Here is a 15,284-nt window from a genome sequence, read left to right as displayed (position 1 = left end):
CTAGTTCTTTGTAACTTAATTAAGAGCCACGGCAAGAGAATTTTTTTAGCGTATATTTGTACTTCGTAATAATTTTTTGTATATTCTACTTCATATATTTTCAAATGTACTTATATCTGTAATAAAACCAATCAAAATACATTAATTAACACACAGTTCAACGGCTGATGTAAAGTGTATTATTAAAAAAAAACACCTCCAAAACTAACATAGAGTAATTTTAACTACTTCTGTTGCAAGATAACCATATTAAGAGAATATCGATGCTTTAATTACTACTGGTGCTGTGTAATCTAATATTCTTAAGTGATAAATGAATTGTCGTAAATCAATTAAATTTAAACGAATTTTGTAATTAATTTTTATCGCATATGTTACGTTGGGGACGAAGGCGGTCGTCCATTTAAATCTACGACTTCGTTTCAGCTCATAGACGCCCACTGCAATGCGTAGGTCTCCCCCAAAGATATCTATGGAGGAATACACCATAATCGCCACGCTTAGAAAGCGGGTTGGCAATTGCAGTGGGGTATTACGGTAAGTAGAGGACACTGCGGCCATTCCTTTGGAAACTTGTTTGTGAGCAGAGGCAATCCTACATAATTAATATACAAAGTGTAAATTTTACAAAATTGTATCCCAGTATATGTATGTATGTCTGTAATTGTAAGTATGTTATTGAAGTAAATGTAATATGTCTAATCCATTTACCTAATTTCTAGACATATTCTTTTCTGACTAGCGACTCCCCCGCCGCATGTTCTGGAACAAGGAGACACCTCTCCCCATTCGCCCCAAGCTCCAGTCCCCTCTCCCTCGGGCAGGACGAACGAAGCTGGTAAGTATAGTCCAGCCCCCTGGCGCCTGTGCCTACTGCGGTGTCTTGAGAGCTGAAAGCCAGTATTACAATTTAAACACTAAACTCAACTGAACAGTTTCAGGCATATTAAAATTATAAGTTAATTTATGTACAAATATTTTCAATATGGAAAACAATATCTAGAGTAATGGTCCGAGTCTAGATAGTCCTTGACCTTAGTTACTGTAAATAGAATATGTATCAGAATGCTCAACACGTATCTAATGAAAGTTCTAGTATAAGTCTTGGCCACGCCGAGTCACTCCATGGAGCGTTTCGAGAACTCGGCAACATCTCAAAACGTTAACGTTAAATGCAACGGCCCGAGCCAACCCCGCGGCAGACAGCGGGCAGCTTTGTTATTACAAAGAGATCTAGACGGTACAACTGCACATGCCAGCGGACAAATGCCCTTTATATACGAGGGTGAATCAAAAAATTCTTGGAATCAATATTAAAAAGTGCAAAGATTTGAATAATAATATTTTATTTTTCTATATAATCTCACTCCAATGCAATGCATTTAGAATAACGCGTTTCTAACTTCCTTATTCCTTGTGAAAAAAAATTATTTTCTTGACTCTCGAAATAGTCCTCTACGGCAGCTATAACCGCGTCATTATCGTGAAATTTTGTTCCACGAATTTCCTCTTTTAATTTTGGAAATAAGTGAAAATCACTTGGGGCTAAGTCCGGAGAATATGGTGGGTGGTCAAGGAGATTGAAGCCAGCACAGCGGATTGCGTTGAGCGCAACTTCCGATCGATGAGCAGGAGCGTTATCTTGAAGGAACAACACGCCCAACGACAGTTTTCCACGACGTTTTTCTTTAATCGCTTCACGCACTTTCGGGATTAAATTTGCATAATAGGGTCCAGTAATCGTCTGGCCTTTTGGCATGTAATCAATAAAAAGGATTCCTTCACTATCCCAGAACACAGAGGCCATAACTTTCCCAGCCGTAGGAGCAACTCGAAATTTCTTAATGGATGGAGAGGATGGTCGTTTCCAAGACATGCTTTGTCTTTTAGTTTCAGGATCAAAATGGTGGACCCACGTTTCATCCATGGTGACGAGACGACGACAAAAATTATCCGAATCACGCTGGAACATTTCGAGATTACGCTTGGAAATTTCCAAACGTCGCTTTTTGTTTTCGTCGGTTAACATTCGTGGCACCCATCTTGCAGACACTTTTTTGAACCCCAGTGAATCAACTAAAATGGATTGAACGCTACCAAAAGATATCTTTAGGATCTCAGCTATATGTTTTATAGTCATTCTTCTGTCTTCCAAAACCAGATTCTCAACCTTTTTGACATTTTCTTCTGTAACGGAGGTTGAAGGCCGCTCAGAACGTGGGTCATCTTTACAGCTTGATCTACCTCTTTTAAATTCAGCCACCCAGTACGCAACCGTAGAATAGGGTACAGCATCACCCCCTAATGTCTGCTGAATGTCCAAAAAAATTTCCTTGGTAGACATTTTTTTCAAACTGAGATATTTTATCACCGCACGTAACTCACTTTTATCCATAATTTTGACTATTTAGCAACTCGTTGCACAAAAAAATTTATTACATGCGAACGAACTGACAAAAACAAGTGACAGTCTGCATAAATATAGTGTGATAGACACTCTTTACTTTGAATATCGAACTTGATCCAAAAAGATTTCATATATATGCACTTCTAAGAACTTTTTGATTCACCCTGGTATATTTTATTTCGGGACTACACCGCTGCCCAAGAAGTATCCGCGGGTTCGAGGATTCAGGGTGCAAATGACGCTTAGCTTAACCATGTCGACAGGCGAGGCTGCTTAGGAAATCTCGTCTCGGGCCACTTCAGTTAGTATTATCGGATTGGGAAGCCGTGGAGCTCTCAGATCGCTTAGGCGGGGACTCCGTGAAGTTACCGTGTTTAACTTTCCGACTTAAAGTCACTCGAGAGACCTAAACCTTGACTTGGACGGTTCCTATTATCTGGGTAACTTTACCACAACTTGTAAAAACGTTAGCATTGGGAATAGCAGCGAAAGAATGCACATGTACATATAAAATACGTATCATGAGTATAACGCATTATTAGTTCATTTACAACATCGAAAAATGGCGCTAATAGAAAAGAAAAATCAATTTAAATGGGCTTTATTAAATCTATTACAAAATATTTGGTTACGTGTGTGCATATCTTCCCACAGATTCGGCATCAATTGCGTGTACCGTTACAACTGGACGTTTATGGGATAATACTTTGACGAATGTAAATGCAGCAACCGAATTTCTCGAAGTGATTGCTCATTCCATCAACACAGAAGCTAATTTGATTACGAATCACTCGCAAGAAATGTAATAATTGTAATAACACGTAATCTTTCTCACAATCTACTGAACTGCAACAATATATTAAACGTTTATTCATTTAAACGAAGAGCGCGTTTAAAATTTTGATTAATGGAATGCATACCTTCGCTGTTAAAAAATTTATTCATTTTATATTAAAGCGAGGTTACTGCACTTGCTATATTGACTGTGAAGTAAACCTTTATTCATGTTAAACACAGAGAATCGTTTACAATGAACACTAGTGTACATCATAAGAAGAATGAAGAACTACAGTCAAATTGAACTTCCATATTTTATGGCTTCCTTCAACTTAAAGGCACTAGAGTTCCAGATACATCATAATCTGAAAAGATTCCACAATAAACTGAGACGGTTTTTTGTGGTCTTTGTGAGAGAATTGTAAAGGTATTATCGTTTAAAAAAATTACAGTTTCCTATTAAAGAAGTATTTTTATTTTAGTATTTTATTATAGTAATTTTATGAAACGTAGAGAAACGTATAACTAGCTTGTCTTTAATTATGCACATAAATCAGATAGCCATAAATATTCAATATTAAGTTTAAAAAAGTATAAAACATAATTTTCTTTATATAAATAAGTGCTAAATTTAAATATCATATTCGTTGTACAGAGCGCTCTACCGCAGTTTAAGAAGTATCCTCTTGTAAAGCTAAAGCTCGTTACACATACTTGGAAAATTTATGTAGTACCATAGAAAATATGGTTTTTCTTTTCCTTTTTGTTTAAAACTAAAAAAGACACCATGTTCAGGGCTGTTTGTAAAAAGTAATTTTCCATATCCTGATAACAACCTATCCTAACGAGTTTTTGAACTTTGGGTCGCCCTCGGATTACGATTGTTGTTCTCAGTCAATCAGTAACAACAAAGGTCCGTCTTAGTGACTGAAAAGCATTGCAGGCCAAACCAGTGAGATAATATAAGGGAGCCGAGGCTACGGAGGGAGCATAACTAGTAAGTTTAGCCAAATATTGCTACTCTAAGAAAATTTACTTTAAGTTTTAAATTTACTTCAGCGCTCTTCTTCCTCAAACAGCATTTATAAATGATTTAAAAAGTTAGTTAAATATTCTATAAATAAGATGGCCAGTAATATTTTAAAATTTCTGTTAGACTGTAGATATTGGCATCCGCCAAAGAACAGCTCTATATCTAAAGTCTCTAGCCTGATAGTATTATATGAAGAATAAACGAAAGATTTTAATAATTTGTAAATCTTTAAAATCTCAAAAAACAATTCAACATATGTAGTCTATTATAACGTAAACTATAAAATGTTCCCGATTATTATTAAAGTGAAAAATCTGTGATTGCACTGGTTAATTTGCCTTTTTTTAGAGGCACAACAAATGTTACTGCTCTTCATACCATAACACAGTAATATTTATTGTGCATCTCCTGTATAATCTATCGTATAAAAAAATGGGCATACAAACAACTATAGTATAAATGTCAGATAAACCTACATTGGTTACTAATGTAGTTCTCAGTGTCATAAATTCTGTAAACTTCTTTTTGCTGCTGGCAGCTTGAAAATGATTTTAATAATTAAATGTTGCTTTGTTCTTTATGTTCCCATTTGACCCTGAACTTTACGCCTTTCATGGATACATTTTATCAATACGGTACTTTGTGCATTACAAATATTGTGAAAAGTATTCAAAAAATTCCATAACATTATTTCCCACACCGATGTAAACGCAGCCTGAAATTAAAATGCCGATCACTGCGAGAATCATCCGTTGCATGCGTTAGAATCCGATGTTATGACGATAAACAACATGGGCGCATTGTACTTGTCCATTGCATAGTGGTTCTCAAGCGGCTTTCACAGCTTCGTAAAGCTCAACATTGTCAAGAATCTGTCAAACAATAATTTAAAAAAATTTACTAACTAAAGTGTGTTGCACTGTCGGATTTATTGAACTAATGTATAACTCTGTTATTACAGATTTTGAAAGTTATGATTCCTATATATCGGTTATCGTCGGGGTGTTTGATTCTATCATCGCCTGAAGCTGATGCGCTTAACTGTCTAAACCACCTTGAAATGTGGTTGTATCTAGAGTACGATATGTGTGGCATATAAAACAACACATCAGAAACTTCATTAAATTATAAAGTAATATTTAATAAATAAGACTACATGAAATATTTTAAGGCCTCCTTTTTATGGGACCTCTCTTTTCTTCTATCTTATTGTTGGGAAAGGGAAACATTTTACAAATAATATTTCACTAGTCTTTTTTCAAAATCACTATTCTCTTTCAGTCTACAATTTCTTACATTCCCTTTCTTTGATTTACAGTCTTTACACAAGTTGCCATTGTTTTATAGCCACATTCTTTAAGTTAGATCTAAGGTTGAGAAGCGCTGGCCCAAAGTGTCGGTGTCGCGGTCTGTGTCGCAACGTCCAAATACTCGAAAGCGCTGATTGCAACCATTTACCAAAATGACGTTAACGTTTCTTTACATGATTTAAAAGGTCCGTTTGGTTATTATATTTATGAACAGTAAATTGTTACTCACCATTAAACATTTACATATCACATTTTTATCTAAAGATTATTTTTAGACAAGTAACTGGCAAATCATTTTAGCATTAAGTGAATGATTAAATCGATCCTTGGTAGTAAGTAAAGTAACTTGGCATCCGTCGTTATGAAACCAACATTAGTATTTTATATAATAAGACATCAACACACTAAAACAATTTTTGTAATGTAATTAACTTCAAATACAAAAATTACTAAAAATTTTGTTACATTCAAGTAATAGTCTAACAATGTTTTGAGAGATATGAATACTCTGGCGGTTCATGCGAGAACTCTATCTGTGCCGCCGGTTCGTTGATACATACATAAACATGTACAGATAAGAGATGCGAATTGCAAGAAACAAAGCAAATACAACACTTTAAAAAACACCCGTCAGCTGGCTATCACGCATTTGAAGTCAATAAAAACATAAGCTGTGTAAGGTTATAATAAAAAAAATATATTATGTATCATGAAGCATTACAATGACAATATAAATATTTAATAATTATTATTAGTAACGATTTCAATGAAACATATTCTTCTATTACGTTTTCTTTTTATAAACAATCCGTGTTTATTATTAAGATATGAAACCGATAAGTAAGATAATAATTTTAATATTTGTTTTATATTTTTTTTTTGATTTGATCACGAAAGGCCAATACCAAAAGAAAGTTCTTACTTTCTTTTGGTATTGGCCTTTGGTTTTTTATTAAATTATTAATTTGGTAAAATTATTAATATCCAATTACCCCGTAAGACTTCTTAGTCTTACGGGGTAATTGGATATTAATAATTTTACCAAAATTAAATCAAAATAGCCATAATCCTTAAAATACGGACATTAAAAAGAAAGATCATTAATATTGGATTTACAATGAGAGCTATTGCGTCTCTTTATTGTTAAGCATATTTAGTTATTTAATTTAAAAAAAATGTTATCTCTTATATAACAAAATAAAACTATCATAGTAATAAATTTACGTAGTGAACGGTATTAAATGTCTTGTGGTACGTACTTATTACCGTTAGGTTTTTACGCACATCATTATGTTATGAATTACGTATTACGTAATGCAAGTAACGGAAACTTGTTAATAAAAGATTGTAAGTTGCGAGATCGATATCTTCCAATTTATGGAAATATCTTTATGGTTGTTCTATTAGTATCAACACCTACTATAAAAAGTATAATATAAGAAGTAGAATGTATAGCCCACTGTAATTGGCAATTATCACATTTTATACTGAACTATTTATCCAGATATAATATTATATTATGATAGAGTGTACCGCCAATACATATTGACCTGTCGCGTTCCAATGAATAAAGTAAATTAATGTAACACGTTTTAGAACTATTACTGTTCATTGATTTAATGTGAAATAAATAAATTTATTTTGTGTTCGATGAATACTGACCGATGCGAATGTTAAATTGACTCTGTGTTTGGCACTAATCGGTGTAACATAACTCCTGAAGATGCCTCGTGGAGGGGTGAAACACGTGTTGAGTAATTTGGCGGTGGCGGTTGTGTGATTCGCATTGTTTGCCGCATGCGCATTTATCAGCGGGCTGGCGGGCGGTGCATTTCATTGCACGACTACCACTGCATGTGCAGAAGTGGCTAAATATTGGTCCTTTTCTTACTTAATCACTAACCGTTCATAACTGATGACATGTTTTATTTCTACTATAGATTTTTTTCAATAAACTTTCACGTTTCATAAAGCTATTTTAAGCCATTAGTGTGTGACAACAAGTATGGCGTTTACCTGATTATAAGTGTAGAGAGAGTTATGAAATGCTGTATTCGGAAATATGAAGTAGAAAAGCAAAAAAAATCCTATTATCTTTAAAAGAGAATCATCAATGTTTTCCACATTCTGTTTTTTTTTTAATTTCCCAGCAAAAATAGGCATCGGTTGCATATACACAAACGGCCAGTACCTAAATTCAATGTTTCAATAAAGATAAACTTGAAAATAGCTTCTTCATAACTTTCCTGGATGTTAAATACATCACACATTAAAAATACGTATAAATCAATTAACAGCCGTATCTCTTCAGTGCGTAGTGGTTTAGAGCTGTCAAGACAGAAATAGAGATTTTAAGTGAATAGAGCAATGAATCATCAGCTAGTTGAAACTTCATAAAGTTAATTGTTGTGCTTCATAGAGGTTTTATATGTGCCGTGAGACGATAACCTCATAAAACGTTTGGCAACGTTATGGTTATGTGGCACGCCTAAAGTGATTGTACCTCCAAAAATAGAGGTTTCGGCATCTACAGGGCGCCGGGAACACGATGCTAACGCCCTCGTCATTTGCGGCGCCTGCGCTGATTAGATCTACGGCTGTTCACATGCTTTTTAATTCGATTCATCTAGGGTTGCGGGGATTTGTAAATTACTATAAATTCCTACTTTACAATTGAAATAACAATTATTTATTTTGCATATTACATATTACAATTATTTATTTAACGAACTAATGTGTTACCTTAACAAACAATTTCTTAATGTTTTTTCATTAAAAATTATATTTTTTAAAATTATAATTAAACGTCCTGGATTCAAATCAAAATTAAATCAAATCAAATTAAACCTGCGCCAGTGAAAACTCCTTGAATGAGTTTATTTAGTCAAAAAATATTGCGATGTCACCGTCAATCAACTAATGATTATTTTCACTGATCATAATTTACTGCATTGACAAACTAAACATTTAATTTGCTTTTCAATACACTTTTTTAAATATCAAATATTTATTTATATTAAATTCAAGTTATGTTTTATGTAAACTTACGGATAATTATTTAATCACGGCATTTAACGAAATTATGAACATAGTCAAATTAATTTTGTGTTCGTTAAATCTGTGGTTTCATGTGGTACAACCCTATAACGTAGAAGATCTATAAAGTAATGACGTCCGGCAATGATCTCACGCTGTGCCTTCCACGTGTTCTTACATCGATATCGATGAAATGGAAAGTAAACTGTTGGTACCTTACTAACTTATGGCGCACGTTTTAAATTCCGTTAACTTATTGATCGTGTCTTATAATAATTTTACTCGCTGTTTGAAATACGAGAATGCCTAGTCTTTTCATAACATCAAGCAGGTCGCGTACCATTTTTACATACATCAAACTCGATATAGTCTTTTTTAAATGCTGATTGCAAGTGAAGAATAAAACATGTCTTCTTCGATTGTTTATAAACATTTTTTTTTACTTTATACTGAGTGATCAGTTACAGATATAAAAGATTTTAATGATTTAATTATATATTCACTCATTTAAAACTTTTAGCTCATTTTTCAGCTTAATGGTTTGAAGCTATTTTCAATCACCCTGTATAAAATGGACAATCTGAAATAAATCACTTTTATTTATTTTACTTATTGAAATGTGGCGCCTTTAAATACTGACTATTTAGTTTACAAGGACAGATAGTCATCTTTCATAAATCTGAGACTTCATTTAAAAAAAATAATACAAGAATATATTTCTTATAATACTCTTTAACTTATCTAATAGTGGATTTGAGGACTCTGTGAATCTGAACTAGTATTCTGGTGAGCACGATTCCCCCAACCCTAACCCAGAACTAATGCTACGACCATCCGATGTCCCTCACGTTCTTAAGTTGTGTTTCTTGGAAGGGACGTCGGATGTTTACACAGTTTTGCAGACAGCTTATTTAGCAAAGGGAAGTCTAGGAAATAGATGTAATTTTTGACCTAGTTTGCGCATTATTCGTTAATAAGCCGTTTGATCATTTTATAACTAGATAGTAAACAATTAATTTTTATATGTCGTTGCCAGAATTTTGAAACCGCTTTTTGTTACTATTTTATCGTTACGTTATTTACTATTTCTGAAACCCAGGGTTTTTGAATGTATGGTACATACATTAATTGACAAAAAATGAGCTTTAACGAAGGGAAATTAGTTATGGGCGTAAAAACATATGCACACTAAAAATATCTTAAACACTATTGAATTGGTACTGTAATTTCTTTTTACATTCTTTTGATATTTCTTTTGGGTCTAGGCTCAGATCTAGATCTATTTTTAATCCGTTAGTTTTAATATTACGACTTTGTTACATCATCTACCTTAGTCATTAAATTTCTAATTACTACAATTTGTGATTAGTAAATATTCTATTTCAATTGTTATTTCTACCCGTAGTAAGTAGTAAGTACACGTAGTTCTGATCATAAGATAAAAATCTATCATGGCAAAATTTGTTTCGCTAAAATATTAAATATTATTCTTTCCATAACTTGTTACCATTTCACGTTTTAGCTACCAGACTTTAATTGCTTATAAATAAAATTAAAACCTGAAATTTATCAGGTATTAAAAAACTACAGAAATTATATTTATTAACCAAGTAATAATGATATTACAACATATATTTTTTAAATTATAATATTAAAAATTCAACACATTTATTATAGTTTCCTTGATTTGAAAGCAATTTTTAGTAAATATTTGAGACGCAGGTTAGTTAATACTGATCGGTGTTTCAAATTTAGTACAATATTTTTTGTGTATAAACAAAACTGAAAAGGTGTCGCGGGTACGTTTATCGTGAGTCACAAATTCAAATAGTTGTATATAACCTGCGAGCCGCAAGTTGGCCTCCCCTGTGCTATTGAGTTGTAATGACTTTTACTTCGCCTTTGTTATCTCGATTCCTTTTCCTTTAGCAACTCACTAAAGGTCAATAAAGATATCATAGCTACGCTCTTGACCCTCGTCTTTGAGCGGTGCGGTAAATTAAGTTTCATTTTGTTTTGGAGCTTGATAGAAGAGTTTCTAGAACATTGCCTAATCATCCATATTAAATAGACCATTGTTTGGTGGTAACTGATCAGGCGGCTAATAGATGGCGTTGTGCGCGCCGTTCAAAGTCAAGGCCCGCACGGTCAATAGCAGCGCTCAGTGGACCAGTTGTGAAATACTATTTGATCAGCTTAGGGTTGGCAAATATTTATAATTGCACATATAATTTGAAAAACTTTTTTTGTTACTAAAAACCATCATAAAGTAATTATATTGGTTAAATTACCATCGTTTGGCTTTACCCACGAATAAAGAAAGTTTGAAGTTAAAAGCATAGTCATGTTAATAAAATATTGGTGGGTCCTGAAAGTAATGTCGCTTTTTTAAGTTAAATTTACACGACTATATTTTAACAAGTTTTTATTTATTATCAACAATATATTTCCTTCTTTCCTACCTTCGTTATCAACAACTTTTTACCATCTAGTACACAACGTCTTCCAAGTACAAAATGAGCCACCAAATGACAATTAAATATCGACATGCGCAGAAAAACATTACTTTTCGGTCCCCCTAAAATCGACAAAAATGCGTCAGTCATCTGTGTAATTTCAATTGTCAGTTAGTATTTTTTTATTACGATTGTGTACTTTAATTTATATGTATAATGTGTATTTATTTCTTGTTTAGCATGATAACTTGTTAGGAGGGTATTCTCTAATTGATCGCGTTCAATAGATATTTAACACTAATTTTTAAATAAAAATTCTAATAAAGGAGTTTATTACCTGTACGATACGTCATTAGTTAAGTAATTATTTATAGACGGGTAATCTCTCTAAGAAATGAGACTCGGTTAATGTAATCAGATTAATATAAATTTTATCGTAGCTGAGGTATGTTAAATCTCAAAAATCTCAAAAAAATAAAGTTTCCTCTGTGGAGTAAGCATATAAAGATTTTTTTTAACTATCACAATTGACAATTAGTTTGATGTGACCGATGTGACTCGATTTACAGTTACGATTACAATTTTTTGAATAATAATCGACTTTATCTATTTACCAACTTCTCAATAAAATAAGAAGATACATGGAAAGTTTTTGTGCGTAATCTTAGTAACGCTGGTTACAGATACTGATAGAATCGAGAGAAATGTGTTTCAAGTGACAGCCTGAGCGAAAGGTAAAGTCTCGAGGTCATTATGTCTAGTCACTTCTTCGAGTTTCTGACAAAATGATTTAAAAGCTTAAAAACACACTCTGGTGAAATTGTAGTATATGAAAGCCTGTGCTGAGGCTCTCCGGGGAGCCCCCGAGTTTCGTTACCATAAAAGAGGTTTTAAGCTAAGTACTCTCTATATCTTACCACTTCGCATTCGCGGAATCTGAAATGCCATTTAAGCAATAATGTAAGCCAGGTCATAAAAATGAACTAGGCGGCCGCTTAATCCATTAAAAAAAACTGTAAATAACAACAGACAAACAAATATTGGAATATTTTTCCATTGTAATAAATACTAAGTTGTTACCGATTCACTAACTGCATATAATATCGGTGCAAGGGACATCCCTATCTGGATTTAGCCCCGAACGATATAGCGACGCGTCTTCCTGCAATAAATTAACTTTCCGGCGACTAACCGCGAGATAATGGTGTTCCCTCGCTCTTCCTCGTACTATATCTTTCGAGACGTTAAATACAATTTAAGCTTCAATTTATAGTTGTTCGCGTTTATTTTTAAAATTAAAAATTAACACACGCGTCGTTGTCCCTTTCAAGTATGTCAAACAGCTTATATATACATGTATGTATCAAAAACAGCGACTATGCTTTTGGTCTATCCAGGACTTTTTTTAATTTTGAATTTAGAATTTTGCTATCTGTAAAATATTGTATGAAATAAAGCAGGCCAATATTGCTTATACAGTGTGTGCTTAAACAAGAGAATTAAAAACAAATATACAATACTCACATTGTGTACATGGTGATGCCTTGTTGCCGTCCACACCAAATAATTACTTAATACTATAGCTGCCAGAAGCAGCGATCTGCAACAAACAATAAATTCACATTTCAAAATAATCTCTTATAAGATTTACAGATACATTGGATGTGTGTGTAAAAGATTTGAATAGATGTATAACTCATTTATATTTGTTTTTCTAATAACCCTGTTAAAATTTATCACTCTGAAATATGTTTCATTATTTTATTATTCTATCGTAATGTGATAGACCAATAACTTCATTTTAGTAAACATAAAACACCTAAATAATACTTTATAATATATACTATTTACATAATATCTAGTCTGGCCATAAATATTGTTACGTAGAAAAACAACATTTTTTTTCCATTTTTTTCGTGAAGTCGATTACTATGACAGTTTATTAGTTTAATACATTGATATCAAACCATTAGAAATATAAAGTTGTTACCATTGGCTGCAAAATTGCAGTAAAATTGCGGCCAGTTATCAATGCATCTCTTATAAGCTGTATGTCCTAAGTCAAAGTTTAAAATACACGACATGATCTAGGTGTTTATCTTCATTTCCCTAGAAAATTTATTGCTTTCGGAAAGGATTTTTTCGAATTCTTTACCTTGCTGCTTTAACCGCGTCCCGTACAAACACTACGTGGATGGCCAGACATTTTCCTGTCACAAACTGAGTTCGTTTTATTGTTCCTGTCAATAGCCCGGTACCCAAACAAGTGACTAATACCAAGCGTGTAGAGAATTTTAAAAGTTATATTTTGCACCATTCCTACTTTATGTAATGATATCACATTCGGTTCTATTTTTTAATATATTGGCGCCAAAATGAGAAAGCACAAAATAAAAATGACAAACAACATAAAAATGACAGATTTTAAATTCAAAAGTAATATTTGTTTATTTTTAATTATGACAGTAGTTATGGCCAGACTAAGTATACAATATTCAGAATTTTTAAAACTATATTTCTTAGTATATTATCATTTTAGTTATGTATTATTTCTGAAACCATTTTGATTTTACGGTAGAGTTCTCCCTTTTAAAACTTTTACACCTATAACCAATTAAATATAACAACAAAGTGAATGATTGTTCCTATGTTTAACAGGACGTGTTCAACCATTAAAATAAGTATCAAGTATAATTATTTTTATCGCTGGATAATTTTTTTCGGGTGGAAAGCAAATTTTATGTAATATCAAGAATACCAAATCTATCTTAGAAAGATTTTTTTTTCAATTTATGGTCAACTTTCCACAAAGCTTCAATTTCTATATACTTCCGTATATCTTTCATATGTATGATGTAATAGTTTATGCAATATATTATATATATGGAAAATGGTTATCAAGGGCCACATAACCTTAGACCTGGGACCGTCACAACATCCGCCCGGTTAGTTTCAAATCATTAACAATAGCATCTGCTTGCCCTTTGCATATCGCACGAATGTCCTTCAAAATTTCCTTTTCAAGTATGACATAATAGATGTAATAAAGATTATATTCGACCGGTCTGTTAACTAACACGTCTTAAGTGTATGGCTACTGGTTTTAAATGTAATTTAATTAAAAAATGTCGTCAAGTAAGGCGTTGATGCAAAGATAAAATATTTTACTTCTGTTTCTGTAATTTTATATTTTTATTTTATTTCTGAAATCTTTTTAATACGTTAATATTCTTTTTACCATTAAGTGACAAACCGAGTAAGGTTTGATAATAAGTTATGCAACTATTTTGTGCTACACAAAGTATAAGAGTATATACAGTCTGTCCAAAGAATGCTAATACAGGCATACGGTAGGAGTTTCTAAAGTCAAATCATTGTTAATTTTTTTATTACTCAAATACGTCCAGTATACTCTTCCTGGTATCCAATATTTTTCTGTTTATGTAAACAAATATTATTATATCTATACATTAATATAGAAGTGTAGAAATTACACTAGTAGTTAAAAAAAAGGTTTAATGTGTATTTATTCGTTGGTAAAACATATTAGCCTATTGATGAGATATTCACTATTGTTTTGAAGAATTTCATTTCCGCTTACTGTATTTAAAACGATGACACGAAGCACTGAGTTCTCAAACAACATCAGCCGCTCATAACAGAGACTGCAGCCAGTGAGATAATACTCTACACACAGTTGGTGATTTAATGCAAAAAATATAGATGTCAACATACCATAAAGAACACATATTAAAACATTTACGCATTAATCAGATCTTATCCGAGAGAACTTAAAAGCTGTCGAGGGAGTTCCTTGCTTACGCCGTACATAGCATTCATATATATCCCAGGTTACTGACCTGATTTAGGGTTCTGTACAATTTCTGTAAACTCCCAGAAATTTTACACTTTTATCATAATATGAAAGTTTGATTGTGTTTGATACATTCTGAATAAACGTCTGAAAATTAATTTTAATGCTGATGAATAATTTTCACATCAACAAAGATTTATATAGACGAGTTACGTTAATTTATCGATGATTTTTCGCGTTTTACTGAAAGAAAAAACGCTTTCGCCTTTAATTAATCTTAAAAATCTTTAATATTATATATATAAAACATACTCTATGTAGATTCGCTATCATTTCTGCAATAAAATGAGTGTTGATTTTTACGAGTATGTTTAATAATTTTCTAATCAGTATTTTATTTCCAAATATTTCATAGTTTGTTTGGAACGATGAACGATGATTCTTGAAATAT

The 15,284-nt window shown here is 32.6% G+C and overlaps 1 protein-coding gene across 1 annotated transcript in view; it reads right to left on the bottom strand.

Annotated features, from left to right (window-relative positions):
* Ppn (Papilin) overlaps window positions 1-15,284 on the bottom strand; it is a 134,696-nt gene that overhangs the window by 48,051 nt on the left and 71,361 nt on the right. The window contains exons 2-3 of the mRNA XM_068763219.1: window positions 12,544-12,619; window positions 712-890 (exon numbers count right to left, since the gene is read on the bottom strand). Of these exons, the coding sequence (XP_068619320.1) occupies window positions 712-890; window positions 12,544-12,619 (255 nt within the window). The remainder of the gene's footprint in view (window positions 1-711; window positions 891-12,543; window positions 12,620-15,284) is intronic.

This window comes from Battus philenor, unplaced genomic scaffold (assembly GCF_028537555.1).
Source record: "Battus philenor isolate CCGP_79_NKW_IND1 unplaced genomic scaffold, ilBatPhil1.0.hap1 SCAF_17, whole genome shotgun sequence".
In the NCBI taxonomy this organism is placed as follows: domain Eukaryota; kingdom Metazoa; phylum Arthropoda; class Insecta; order Lepidoptera; family Papilionidae; genus Battus; species Battus philenor.
This window is presented reverse-complemented; position numbering and strand designations above follow the sequence as displayed.